The following is a 13,674-nucleotide window of genomic DNA, read 5'->3' on the forward strand; positions in this document are numbered from 1 at the left end:
TGAGAGTGAAGCAAAGGATCTCGATAATTGTTACTATTATAGTAACGGTGTACTGATGGAGAAAAACACATGTAAGTTGTCAGCTGATAGTGTTTCTACCACAGTCAAGAATCTAGTTGTGTTACCAGTTACATTTCGTGAACAAGCCATTGATTTTGCTCACAATAGTCCCATAGGAGGACATTTGGGTGTCAAGAAGACACTCGGTAAACTGGCAAAACATTTTACTTGGCCAAAGATGAAGGAAACAGTAGCTGATCATGTGCGACGTTGCCACGTGTGTCAAGTGACAGGCAAGCCAGCGCACACACCTCCACCTGCGCCTCTCATTCCTATCACCGTGCATGGTGAACCATTCTCACGTCTTATTATTGATTGTGTTGGTCCTTTGCCTAGAACCAAACTAGGAAACCAATACTTATTTACTATTATGGACGCTGCAACACGCTATCCCGAAGCTATTCCTATGAGAAAAATTAATGCTCGTGCTATTGTGAGAGCGTTGATGAAATTTTTCTCCCAGGTTGGATTGCCACGAGAGATACAATCAGATCAGGGATCTAACTTCACTTCTAAGATCTTTCGAGAAGCATTATCCCACCTAGGAATAAAGTCTGTACTTTCAACCAGTTATCATCCACAGTCACAAGGTGCTCTAGAGAGATTTCATCAGACACTGAAGTCCATGATGAGAGCTTATTGTGAACATTTTTCTAGAGACTGGGATGAGGGTATACCTTTTCTTCTGTTCGCTATGAGAGAAAGTGAGCAAGAAAGTCTCGGATTTAGTCCGTTTGAATTAATATTCGGACACCAAGTGCGTGGTCCTCTCGCAGTGTTGAAAGACGTGTGGACAGGAAAATCAAATCCATCATTGAGTACTTCACCTTCATTAATGCAGCAACATTTGACAGCCGCTAGAGAGCTAGCTTCGAAAAACCTAGTTTCAGCCCAAGCTAGAATGAAGCAACATTATGACAAGCGTGCTGTCTCTCGTTCTTTTAAAGCAGGAGATAAGGTGATGGCTCGGAAATTAGTACCAGGTCATGCTCTACAAGCCAGGTATGATGGTCCCCTGGAAGTAGTGAAAAAGCTTAGCGACGTAAATTATTTGGTACGTACGCCTGGGAAAAAGAAATCTAATCATGTGTACCATGTTAACCAGCTTAAGGCATACTACGCTAGTCCTCTACCTACTACTTCTATTCTTCCTAGGACAGAGGAAGAAAACGTCAGTCTACCTGACATCTCTAGAGGTATAGAGGTGCGTTTAGAAAATTCAGTGACTCTACAGTCACTAGACGATTTTCTTAGTAACCTTGGGATTGATAAAGCTGGTGATATTAAAAACATGATTTTGCATTTCCCTGAATTGTTCGGTGATGTTCCTAAACGTTGTACTCTGGGTGTACATGACGTTGATGTACAGGGAGCATCACCCATTAAGCAATCACCATATAGGATGAGTCCAACAAAGCATAAAGCATTGAGAGAAGAGGTTGATTTTCTGTTATCTCACGGACTTATTGAACGCAGTAAAAGTCCATGGGCATCTCCCTGTATTTTAGTGCCTAAACCTGACGGTAGTTTCAGGATGTGCACTGATTACAGGAAAGTGAACTCTGTCACCTTGCCTGATGGTTATCCTCTACCTCGCATTGACGACCTTATTGACCGTGTGTCAGGAGCCCAGTTTGTCAGCCGTTTAGATCTCTTACGAGGCTATTATCAAGTCCCGCTTACTGAACGTGCTCAAGAAATATCTGCTTTTACTGTTCAAGATGGATTGTTTAACTACCTCGTCACCCCCTTCGGCCTATGTAACGCGGCTTCTTCATTCCAGCGTATAATGAACGAGTTGACCCACAACTTAGAAGGAGTAGAAGCCTACCTTGACGACTTAGTGGTGTACAGTGACGAGTGGGAACAGCACTTGACGCGTCTCAGAGCATTGTTTGAGAGACTGGCGCACTACAACTTCACTGTTAACTTAGCTAAATGTAGTTTTGGTCAAGCCAAGATTACCTATCTAGGCTTTTGTATCGGCCAAGGTGAGGTTGCTCCTATTGAGGCTAAGGTTCGTGCAATTTCTGAATTTCCAGTGCCACAGGATAGGAAAGGAGTACAGAGATTCCTGGGTATGGCAGGATATTATCGCAGGTTCTGTCCAAACTTTTCTCAGATTGCAGCTCCGCTCACTGAGCTTACTAGTAGCAAAGTTCAGTTCACCTGGACTAGAGATTGTTCAGACTCGTTCAAAAGGTTGAAACGTTTGTTATCCTCTGCTCCTGTGTTGAAGAGTCCTAATTTCAATCTTCCCTTCTTTTTACATATAGATGCGAGTGGCTATGCAGTGGGTGCTGTGCTGCTCCAACAGTCAACATCCACTGATATTCTCCATCCTATATGTTACTATTCATCTAAGCTTAAACGACACCAGAAAAATTATGCCACTATTGAGAAAGAGGCTCTAGCTCTTGTGGTGTCCTTGGAACATTTTGACGTGTATTTGGGCACTTCCCCATTTAAAATTAACGTTTTTTCTGACCACAATCCACTCACTTATATTAATACCATGAAAAGTAAAAATGCTAGGATCATGAGGTGGGCTCTCAGAATCCAACCTTATTCTATTAGTATAAAACACATAAGTGGTCATTGTAATGTAATTGCTGACGCTCTGTCACGTCCTTAATAATTATCAATTACATTAAATTAACGTAATTTTATGCCCAAATACGTTTTGTTACTTGCTATGTCAAATTCAGTAAAGTAACTTAATCCCTCCAGCCCATATTAACTATATATACTCATGTCATGTCTAATTATTATATTTATATATTCACAGTAATGTTGTGTGAGGAGGAGACAAGCTGAGTGTTGAGTGAGTAGTGTGGTGTGGGAGATGGTACTGCGCGTGACGCAACACTGTCCTGCCGCAGACCCCCCCCTCACTACACACCTTAAGCTGTTTCATACTCAGATGTTCATACTGCCTCGCATTCCACAACCACTACTTAAGAGTGTAATGCAGTCTCCTCTACTATGATCGACCCCTCAAGGAAGGTTCCTTGATGTTGGTGAGGGGCTCTTGATTTAGGGAATTGGATCTGTGCTCCAGTTCCCCGAATTAAGCCTGAATGCCTTCCACATCCCCCCCCCAGGCGCTGTATAATCCTCCGGGTTTAGCGCTTCCCCCTTGATTATAATAATAATCTACTATGATCGAGCCTCAACGTGCCCTCCTTGTCAGCGCTATCCTGTCTCTACACTGATGTATATAACCACGAGTATGCAGAAATACGATACTGTGTACTGCCCTAGTTAGGGGCATATCCTAGTGACGGACGCTGTGAAATTGTAGAAGTGCTTGGCAGAAGAGACTCTGATTCATGTTTAATTTTTATATTGATAATAATATTGATATGAGTAACCAGAAATAATGTGATAGACATTCATGCAACTCCCAGTGCGACCCTCTGTCGTGTTGGGGGGGGGTGTTGCAACCCCTGAATGGGTTACAATGATTATTATGTATATATGTAATGTATATTATCTTTTCATATAATTTTATATTGCTTATATTTGCGATAATAGCTAAATCGTAAATGTATGACTTTATATTATTATTTGACTGTTATATTGTTATTTAGCTTATGTTGTTAGGATGTATATAAAATGTGCTCAGTTAGGCTTGATTGTCAAACTACTGTAATTATCGCTTGTCGCTCGTTATACTGCCGGCTTCTGAGCTGCAGTTGTCCACGTAGCTATCACGTGATCGAGGGGGGGGTGTCCTCACCTCTAGTAAAGTAGTCAGTCTGCTGGAGACTCGCTTACCAGGTCGGACAGCTTGTCTGTCTGACAGTCTGCTGGAGACTCGCTTGGTGGTTGGACAGATTGTCTGTCTCATTATTCTTGTTAGTTCTGTAGAACTTTGTTCACAGAACATTGTAAAGACTTTGTGATTTTCGACGTTGTACTGAGGTTGTGTGTCACATAGACACTCTGAACATCTCAGGTCCTTAGCTATAGCTTCTGACCTAATTTTGTACTGGTTTCTGTGCATTGTCACAGTCGAGTTTTCCTATGCTGAACGAAGATTCAGTATTATGGGAGTTTTGTAACTTTTGTGGAAGATCTGCTGATGGTCCCTACTTAGTGTCGTTATATTATTTCCCAGTTCCTGATTCTGTGTCGCAGTCGCTTGATATTGCATTGCTATTGGGCTTAGCATTCTTTGTTGTTCAAGCAGACTGTTCGGGTTGCCAGTCGGTCAAGAAGTTAGTTTATTTGAGGACTTTGTCAGTCACTTGTTTAAGTCTTATTCGAGTCTTGAGACATAGCTAACTACTTAAGAGCACTTACACGCATACTCACACTTGTACATATTTGTAATATCTTATTAAATGTTAATGTACCTGACGGTACTTAAGAATTATAAATGTGATATGTGCTTTCAGCACAATAATATTGAACTCGAGAGATTGATTTTATTTTGATTGTTGTAATTAATTTAATTTGATAATATACCTCTAGACAACTTACTACTTAATAAATTTATTAAATTTTAATTTCTCTAGTTAGTAGCCTACCAGTTGTAATCCTAAAGCACTATTGAACCATACTGAATTTTAATGGATAATTGGACAAGGATACTGACTACTTGTTACGAAAACCCAGTAACAGGCTGGATGCTAGAAGGGCAGTCCTTTCTAGTATTCACTGGAGATCTCTAAGCTTTTAGAATCGCGTTTTTTGTAACACTTACTTACTTACCATACCTGATATAAATGACTATAATTTCTTGTAGAAACGTCGTAGAACATTCATTCTGGTACCATTGTGTTGCCAAAGAGTTAAGCTATTTTTCGGTATAAATAACTCAATTTCCATAATTTTTCGATTTTTTTTGACAGCGCGTGGAAAATTGCTATACAGCCCCCTCAAGCCAAGGATGAATCCACTTCAGTATCCCTTTGGAGGCGTCTACGAGGAGGGATGACAGTATTCCTGTGTGTGTTGGATTAATCAACATGCTCCTATGGTAAATAGTAAGTATATGTGTGATTTTGTTCATTAACGAAGTGAAAGTGATTTTTTTTTATTCTTTTGCACATTAATGAATTTAGAAGTGTATGTATTAACCGAGAAGATTTTAGAGATATACCTTATTCTTCTAATCGGGAAAAAATTTCTTTGTCAGATGCGGATATAATGCGGATGTTGGAACTTCTTCGCGAAAATTAAATCCGGCAGGAGCAAATGATTGGCGAGTTGATGCGTTTGTTAGGAGCGAGATTCACTCCACCAGACGTAGTGCATTTCTCCCCTACCCTTCACGGAGTTGATGGAGCGCCTCCTACCCACCCGTATGGAGATGCCGCTGTCCCTCCTACCCATGTCGAGATTGCGCCTTCTCCTCAACCTCATGTGGATGTCACTGCCGCTATGCCTGGCACTAGTGATAATGTGAATGAAGAGAGTAATATGAAAGGAGAAGAATGTGACAGTGCCTGTTATTGTGATAAATGTGTATGGAGTGAGATGGAATATTTCACGATCAATTCCCAACCTAGTTCATGTGTTGAGGATTCCCCGTCTTTCCCCAAAAATTATCCACCGGCTTCCCCATCATCATCCTCCCCAGAAGTTTATTATATATCAAATGATGAAGAAGAAGATCCAGTGCAAAACGCCCAGATTTTTTTCAAGAGAAGAGATTACTCTATGTTGATGATTCTGCTACCATGTAGAAAATTGTACCTTCAGTCAAGTGAATTGTACCTTTTTCAATTAATTGTATTTTTTTGATGGACTAGACAAAATGTATATGAAATAAATAAATGAAAATATTGTGTATTAGTGTTATCCTACATTTTAATGTTTGGTCGACAAGATTTATCTTGTTGGTCTGTGATGACGTCATGGATGGTTATCACGTGATGTAAGTTACTTGTTTCAACCTGTATTATTTAAGAGAAAGTACCATAGGGGGGGGAGACCATGCTCCATAGGGGGAAACCACACCATTTTGAATGCTTACCCTCATAGGGGGGACCTCAAAACTTGATCCGAGGAAGGGGAGACCTCCAAAAATTATAAAATTAAATATATATATATATATATATATATATATATATATATATTATATATATATATATATATATATAGATATATATCGAAGCCATCGATGAGCGGGGGGCGATCCGGGGGACGCCGCAGAAGGCACAGCAGAAGGGACGGCACGGGGCGGGGCGAGGTGGGGGGCGTCTCGGGGCGCTGGGTGTGGCGCGGGCACGGGGAGGGGCCGGAAGTGTTGGGTGGGGGGAACCGGAAGTGGGGGTGGGGGAACTGGAAGTAAAGCCTAGAATGGAAGTAACAATTCTACTTCCGAGCCGCTGTGGCATAAAGTCCACTACTGACAGGCACCTTAAGTCAACATCTGACCAGCCTGGCTGTGGTTCGTATGTTGGTTTATGTGTGGCCAGCAGTAACAGCCTGGTTAATCATACCCTTGTCCACCACGAGGCCTGGTCCCAGACCGGGCTGTGGAGAAATTTTCTCCAGGAGGGGGGTATCAGCCCCCTTCAGCCCTTTCAGCCCCTTCAGCCCCTTTCAGCCCTGAGGGGCCAAGCCCTCTCAGAAGGGGAGAGCGTCTTGTTTACTGCTACAGTGAGTAATTGATCACAGATGCTATGCCACGTAGTCAAGTGACCTCTTCTCCTTGCAGCGGTGTTGCAAAGTGTATTTTTATAAGAGACAGGACATCTCTTATGTAGCAGGACAATTAAGGAAAATCCTGCTCCCACTTTATTACCATGGTAAAAATAGTGTACATTGTTGTCTATGCTTAAGACAGCAAGAAACAAACATTCTGCTTTGCTTCATCGAGGAGGTGACAAGGATGCAAGGTACTAGGTCAGCGTTTTTTTTTTTTTTGTGTATTAGGGCAGTGACGGCTTGGGGCGGTGTGGCATGGGGAGACGAACTTTGACTCTACTATGAGTCACATCCAATTCTGTTGAAGATATTGGCCTTACCAGCTATGTTTAATTTATAAATATAAATATAGGAAACACTTAGCTGATAAAGCCAATATCTTCAACAGAATTGGTCCTTCGAACCGGATACAAACCAGTGACCTATGGATAATAGGTAATGACAATGGAGGTAAGCTTGGTAATGGGACACTTGTTGTTGTTACAGGTGTAACAGGTGTTTGACCACTAGTTACAGTAGGTCTCTGTGACAGAGTTTTGCGGCAGATAGCCTGTACTCCTGTCCACCTTAATTGTTGATCACTAAATGTATCCAAAACATTTTTAATTTCATCCTCAGATGGATCTGATTCAAGAAATTTATTTTCATAATGTGTATAGTCTGAATTAATTATTTCCAGATGCTGTGTAAATAATCCAAACTTGACCTCAAGATCATCAAAATCTATGTTTGTATCTTGAGTTAATCCTATACAGACTGAAATTAGATTTTCTAATTGTGTAATCTTAGTCTGTAAAGACTGAAACTGAGTTTTCAAACAAGCCATTTTAATGGTATACTGAAAATTCTAGCACCACACTTAGAGTGTTTAAAAAACACTGTACTGCTATAAACAGCTGAGTTTTTGTTATGCTTAAGTCAGCAATAATCGAGTCAGACACTACTGACCCACTAAGCTTAACCTCAGGGTCAATGACCATGAAGGGTACACAGTACATGTGGCTGGTGTTTATGGCTTGAGTTTGCTGTGTCAGCCTGACCACGATGATTAATCGTAAATAACGATGTTATACACTTCATTCACTATACACTATAAATGTCACTGTATAACTGTAAATCACACGTGAATATTACTTACACATATATAAATTTCACTGTTAATATATATTTGAAAGCTTACACTTTATATATAAGTTCCTTTAATATAACAGGTAGATCTATAAGAAACAAACTTTAACACAATCTTGTCTCTTAATTTCTGTCTATAAACATTATAAACACTATGTGTATATATACACTCAGACAAACCCAACATCACTTGGGTTGTTGTCTTACTCAGCAGTTTCGAGATTGGAGCAGTGGTGCCGGGTGCCATCACCCGTTTTCTTGTTGGGTGAGTCACCCAGCTCCCGTTTTCTTTGGGTGAACGCTGGGTGAGCGCCCGTTTTCTTTTGGCTGCCCATTCTCTGTGATTGAGTCTGGAGGGACTCATTTATACTGGTTTATATTGTAAAACACTAGTTTTACAGCTTTTTTCGAAGGACCTTGGCTCATAGGTTATTTGTACACTGTAGTACAACATATTTGGACCACAGTGTGGTCTTTATCTGGTTCGAGAACGACCAATTCTGTTGAAGATATTGGACTTACCAGCTAAGATATAATTTATAAATTTTAATATGAACACTTAGCTGATAAAGGACAGCAAATCGTCTACACAGCCACCCCTGCAGACGAGGTCTAGAAGCTGTCGAAACCATCTCAACATGGGCTGTCAAAAAAATATAATTTGTAAGTATAAATTACCCCTAGGGGGTGTTATGTCAGCTTATTGCATTCACTGGTGGCTGACGATGTACTTACTTGTTTGGACTCAATAGTCCGCATATCACCGGGGTTTATGATAAGTTTCTAACTCACGACTTTATACTCAACTGCGCAGTCAATAGTAGTACATCACAAGTTAGAACACATACCTGGGTATATGTATCTGACCCGTAATTACGCCCGGATATCCATTGAGTTGATTGAAGAATAGTGTTCTTTGAAGAATGTCGCACTACACTCTGTTGGATCGCAACACTCGTTGTTACACTGTTCATCAATAATTGTTCACACAAAGTTATCACTGGAGAAGCTGATCACACTTCTCTTAAGTGTTTATTGTGTTTTATGAGACACTTTGTTCACACTAACGCACAGATCAGTGTTCTTTGCTGGTTATCCTGGCGTCAGTGTGACTCTCACTAGAGTCAAAGCTAGTTTCCCCATGCCACACCGCCCCAAGCCGTCACTGCCCTAATACACAAAAAAAAAATGCTGACCTAGTACCTTGCATCCTTGTCACCTCCTCGATGAAGCAAAGCAGAATGTTTGTTTCTTGCTGTCTTAAGCATAGACAACAATGTACACTATTTTTACCATGGTAATAAAGTGGGAGCAGGATTTTCCTTAATTGTCCTGCTAAGTAAGAGATGTACTGTATCTTATAAAAATACACTTTGCAACACCGCTGCAAGGAGCAGAGGTCACTTGACTACGTGGCATAGCATCTGTGATCAATTACTCACTGTAGCAGTAAACAAGATGCTCGCCCCTTCTGAGAGGGCTTGGCCCCTCAGGGCTGAAAGGGGCTGAAGGGGCTGAAAGGGCTGAAGGGGGCTGATACCCCCCTCCTGGAGAAAATTTCTTGTCCCAGACCGGGCTGCGGGGGCGTTGATCCCCAAAACCCTCTCCAGGTATTGTTAAAATAGGCACATGTTATTAAATATATCTCCTTCAGGGATACCTAATACCATCTCACTTCAGATGGAATAAACACTTGGCTAGTCTCATATCTTCATCAAGCAACGTACGTGTACTTGGCTTTTTTGTCCGTGGTAAAACTCTACTCACACTTCTCCGGCATACACCAGAACAAAATCTGACAAGCGAACTGCATCTTGTCTGAAAAAAAGGAGTTAAAAAAGTTATTATATATATATATATATATATATATATATATATATATATATATATATATATATATATATATATATATATATATATATATATATGTCGTGCCGAATAGGCAGAACTTGCGATCTTGGCTTAAATAGCAACGTTCATCTTGCCATATAGAACAAGTGAAAATTTGTGTATGCAATAATTTCGCCAAATTCATTCTGAACCCAACGAAAAAAATATATTTCACTGGGTTTGTTTACTATTAAATTATTGTAAACAAATCTAAAATATATTTAGTTGGGTGAGGCTAAAATAATTTGCTCTTGTTATAATAAGGTTAGGTAAGTTTTCTAAGATTCTTTTGGTGCAAAATTAAGAAAAATTACATTAACATTAATGAAAAAATATATCATTAAACGTATAAGAGAAAATTTTAGAAAGGATTTAATTTTAAATGAGTTCTTGCTAATTGACCAGTTTTACATATTCGGCACGACATATATATATATATATATATATATATATATATATATATATATATATATATATATATATATATATATATATATATATATATATATATATATATATATATATATATATGCAATAAGATCACAGTAAACAGGTGATTTCAGAATATGCAAAACAACCACTGTGAAAGAATAGAGAAATTCCAAGCGCTTTCGTGACTACTCACATTATCAAGAAACAATGAAAGTAATGCATAAAAGGAAGGCATATAAAGGGTCTAGCCCACACCTCACTCTCACATCCCACAACAAAGGAACACCTGACGCGCGACTCATAATAAAGGGAACACTGCAGCAGGCCCGCTGGCCCAGCTAGACAGGTCCTTCACGCAACCCACCAACAAACTATTCTACCCAAGAATTAAGAATTTTAAAATTTATTGTTTGTCCAATGTATTATTAAATTCTTCCCAAATTCTATTAATTATAAATGGATCTAATTTATATAAACCAAAGGAAATATTCATATTATTGTCAAAACTGCTTTTTATGAAACAAGATTCAATTATATTCCTGTCGACCATGGACTTGCTTGATACAACTTTCTCAACTTTTTGAAAATCAATTGGATGGTTAAAATCTCTCACATGAATAAATAGAGCATTGGAATCTTGTCCAGTTCTAATGCTATATTTATGTTGTTTTAATCTTAGTTCGAGATTTTTACCAGTTTGACCGTAATAAACTTTATCGCAAATTTTACAAGGAATCTTATAGACACATCCATCAGCATTTTGGGGGGAATTCTTTATCAAAAGTTTTTTACTGTATCAAGATTTTTAAATACAACTTTGATATTTAAAGTCTTAAGAAGAGAAGGCATATCAACCAAGTTTTCATGGTAAGGGAGAACCAACATTGATTTGTGGTCGCTAGCACTAAGTTCCTCTGAAATTTCTAAATTATTAACAAGGGATTCATTGTTTGCCAGAACTAAGTCAAGCAGGTTATTTCCCCTTGTAGGCTTTGCCACAAACTGCTTCAAAAAACAATCCTGAACTACTTCTAAGAAGTCGTTTGATTCTAAATTCCCAGTCAAGAAATTCCAATCAATATGACTAAAGTTAAAGTCTCCTAGAATTACTACATTGTCGTGCCTTGTGGCCTTAACAATTTCCTCCCATAGTAGTCTCCCTTGGTCCCTATCTAAGTTTGGGAGACGGTATATTACACCTAAAATCAATTTTTCATGTCCCTCTGAAAATTCTATCCAAACAGACTCTGTATGTGTTACTTCAGACTTGACACCCGTTTTTATGCAACAGTTCAAGCGATCTCGGACATACAATGCAACCCCACCCCCCTTCCCGATACTTCTATCTACTTGGAACAATTTAAAACCCTGAATGTGACATTCCGCAGGCATGTCCCGATTTTTCATATTGAACCACGTCTCAGTTAAGGCAAATACATCAATGTTACCTGCACTAGCAACTAGTCTCAACTCGTCCATTTTATTCCTAGCACTACGACTATTTGTGTAATATATATTTAAGGACCCTCCTTTCCCTTTACCCTTCCTGCTCCTTTCTGTTATTCCACTAAACCTATTACTGTCCTTGTCAATTAGCACCACTGGTTTTCCAATATCCACCTCATTTTGCCTATTACTAGTTCTCCTAGTACTCATATTACTACACTGGGACTTCACTGTTTTCCTGCCAAAACCCATGCCACTAACTTTTCCTAGTTTAAAGACCTAACAGCTCCCTCCACTGCATTGGCCAGTGCTCCCACCCCAGACCTAGATAAGTGAACCCCATCCCTGGCATACATGTCATTTCTGCCATAGAAGAGGTCCCAGTTGTCAATGAATGTTACCGCATTTTCCTTACAGTATTTGTCCAGCCAGCACTTGACACCAATTGATCTGGACAACCATTCATTTCCAACTCATCTCCTTGGCAAAATACCACATATGACAGGGTTCCCACCCTTCCTCCTAATTATCTCTATTGCTGACCTATACCTGCTAATCAGATCCTCACTCCTACGTCTGCCAACATCGTTGCCTCCAGCACTGAGACAGATAATAGGATTGCTCCCATTACCTCTCATGATGTCATTCAGACGGCTAGCAATATCCTTCATCCCAGCCCTAAGAAAACACACTCTGCCTCCTACTCCTATCCTTCAAGCAGAATGCCCTATTCATGTACCTAATCTGGCTATCCCCAACAACAACAATGTTTTTACCTTCCTTGGCGACGTCCGTCGTGATGTTCCCAGTAGTCGACTCACATTCGTTAGGTAGCACTACACCTTCACTTGTGGAATTCGTCAAGACGTTCTCGATGGTTTACGTTGGGGTTTCTAGGGGTGTCTCACTCACGTCAACCAATGGTTCCTTGGTGTTCTTTGTGACATTCCCAGTAGAACACCCACATCCGTCAGGTAGCACCGAAAATGGGTTGGAAGTTTCCACAGTAGTCTTCTGGGTCCTCGTTGTTTCTGCCTCTCCAACAGTCTTCTTGATCCTCAGCTTGGTTCCATGTTGCCCGGCCACTGACCAAGCTCCCCTCTTAACCTGGGGACTCACAACAGGAGGATTACTTCGAATCCTCTTGTTCTCCTCCGTTAATCGCCGAATCTCCTGCTTAGCAACCCTAAGCTCTTCTTTCAGCTGCTGGTAAAATTGCTCAAGAGAGGGCATCCTGGTTCAGATTCACAGAGAGCACACAAAACAGGTCTTCACAGAGCTAAGTACATGTCACCACTGAGCTAAGTACATGTCACCACTGTTAGACGAAGAATGAGGGGAGACGTGATCGAAGTGTATAAGTGGAAGATAGGTATTAATAAAGGGGATATTAATAAGGTCTTGAGGATATCTCTCCAAGAGAGAACCCGAAGTAATGGATTTAAATTAGACAAGTTTAGATTTAGAAAGGACATAGGAAAGTATTGGTTAGGAAATAGGGTAGTTGATGAGTGGAATAGTCTACCTTGTTGGGTTATTGAGGCTAGGACTTTAGGTAGCTTCAAATTTAGGTTGGATAAATATGAGTGGGAGGGGTTGGATTTGAGTGGGACTTGCAAATGAGTGGATAGAGTTATCAGACCTTATTTCTTGGGGAGCACTGAAAATTGGGTTGGGCAAATGTTTTGTTAGTTGGATGGATTGTAAAGGACCTGCTTAGTATGGGCCAACAGGCCTGCTGCAGTGTTCCTCCTTTCTTATGTTCTTGTGGGATGTGAGAGTGAGGTGTGGGCTAGACCCTTTATATGCCTTCCTTATATGCATTACTTTCATTGTTCCTTGATAATGTGAGTAGTCACGAAACGCTTGGAATTTCTCTATTCTTTCACAGTGGTTGTTTTGCATATATATATATATATATATATATATATATATATATATATATATATATATATATATATATATATATATATATATATATATATATATATATATATATACATATATATATATATATATATATATATATATATATATATATATATATATATATAT

General features: G+C 39.7%; 1 protein-coding gene across 1 annotated transcript in view; it reads right to left on the reverse strand.

The window, feature by feature from the left end:
• Nucleotides 1–9,423: 9,423 nt before the first annotated feature.
• Nucleotides 9,424–13,674, reverse strand: part of LOC128684982 (Y+L amino acid transporter 2-like) — a 48,956-nt gene continuing 44,705 nt past the window's right edge. The window contains exon 10 of the mRNA XM_070094421.1: nucleotides 9,424–9,669. Coding sequence (XP_069950522.1) covers nucleotides 9,611–9,669 — 59 coding nt within the window. The 3' untranslated portion in view covers nucleotides 9,424–9,610. The remainder of the gene's footprint in view (nucleotides 9,670–13,674) is intronic.

This window comes from Cherax quadricarinatus, chromosome 1 (assembly GCF_038502225.1).
Source record: "Cherax quadricarinatus isolate ZL_2023a chromosome 1, ASM3850222v1, whole genome shotgun sequence".
Taxonomy (NCBI): Eukaryota; Metazoa; Arthropoda; class Malacostraca; order Decapoda; family Parastacidae; genus Cherax; species Cherax quadricarinatus.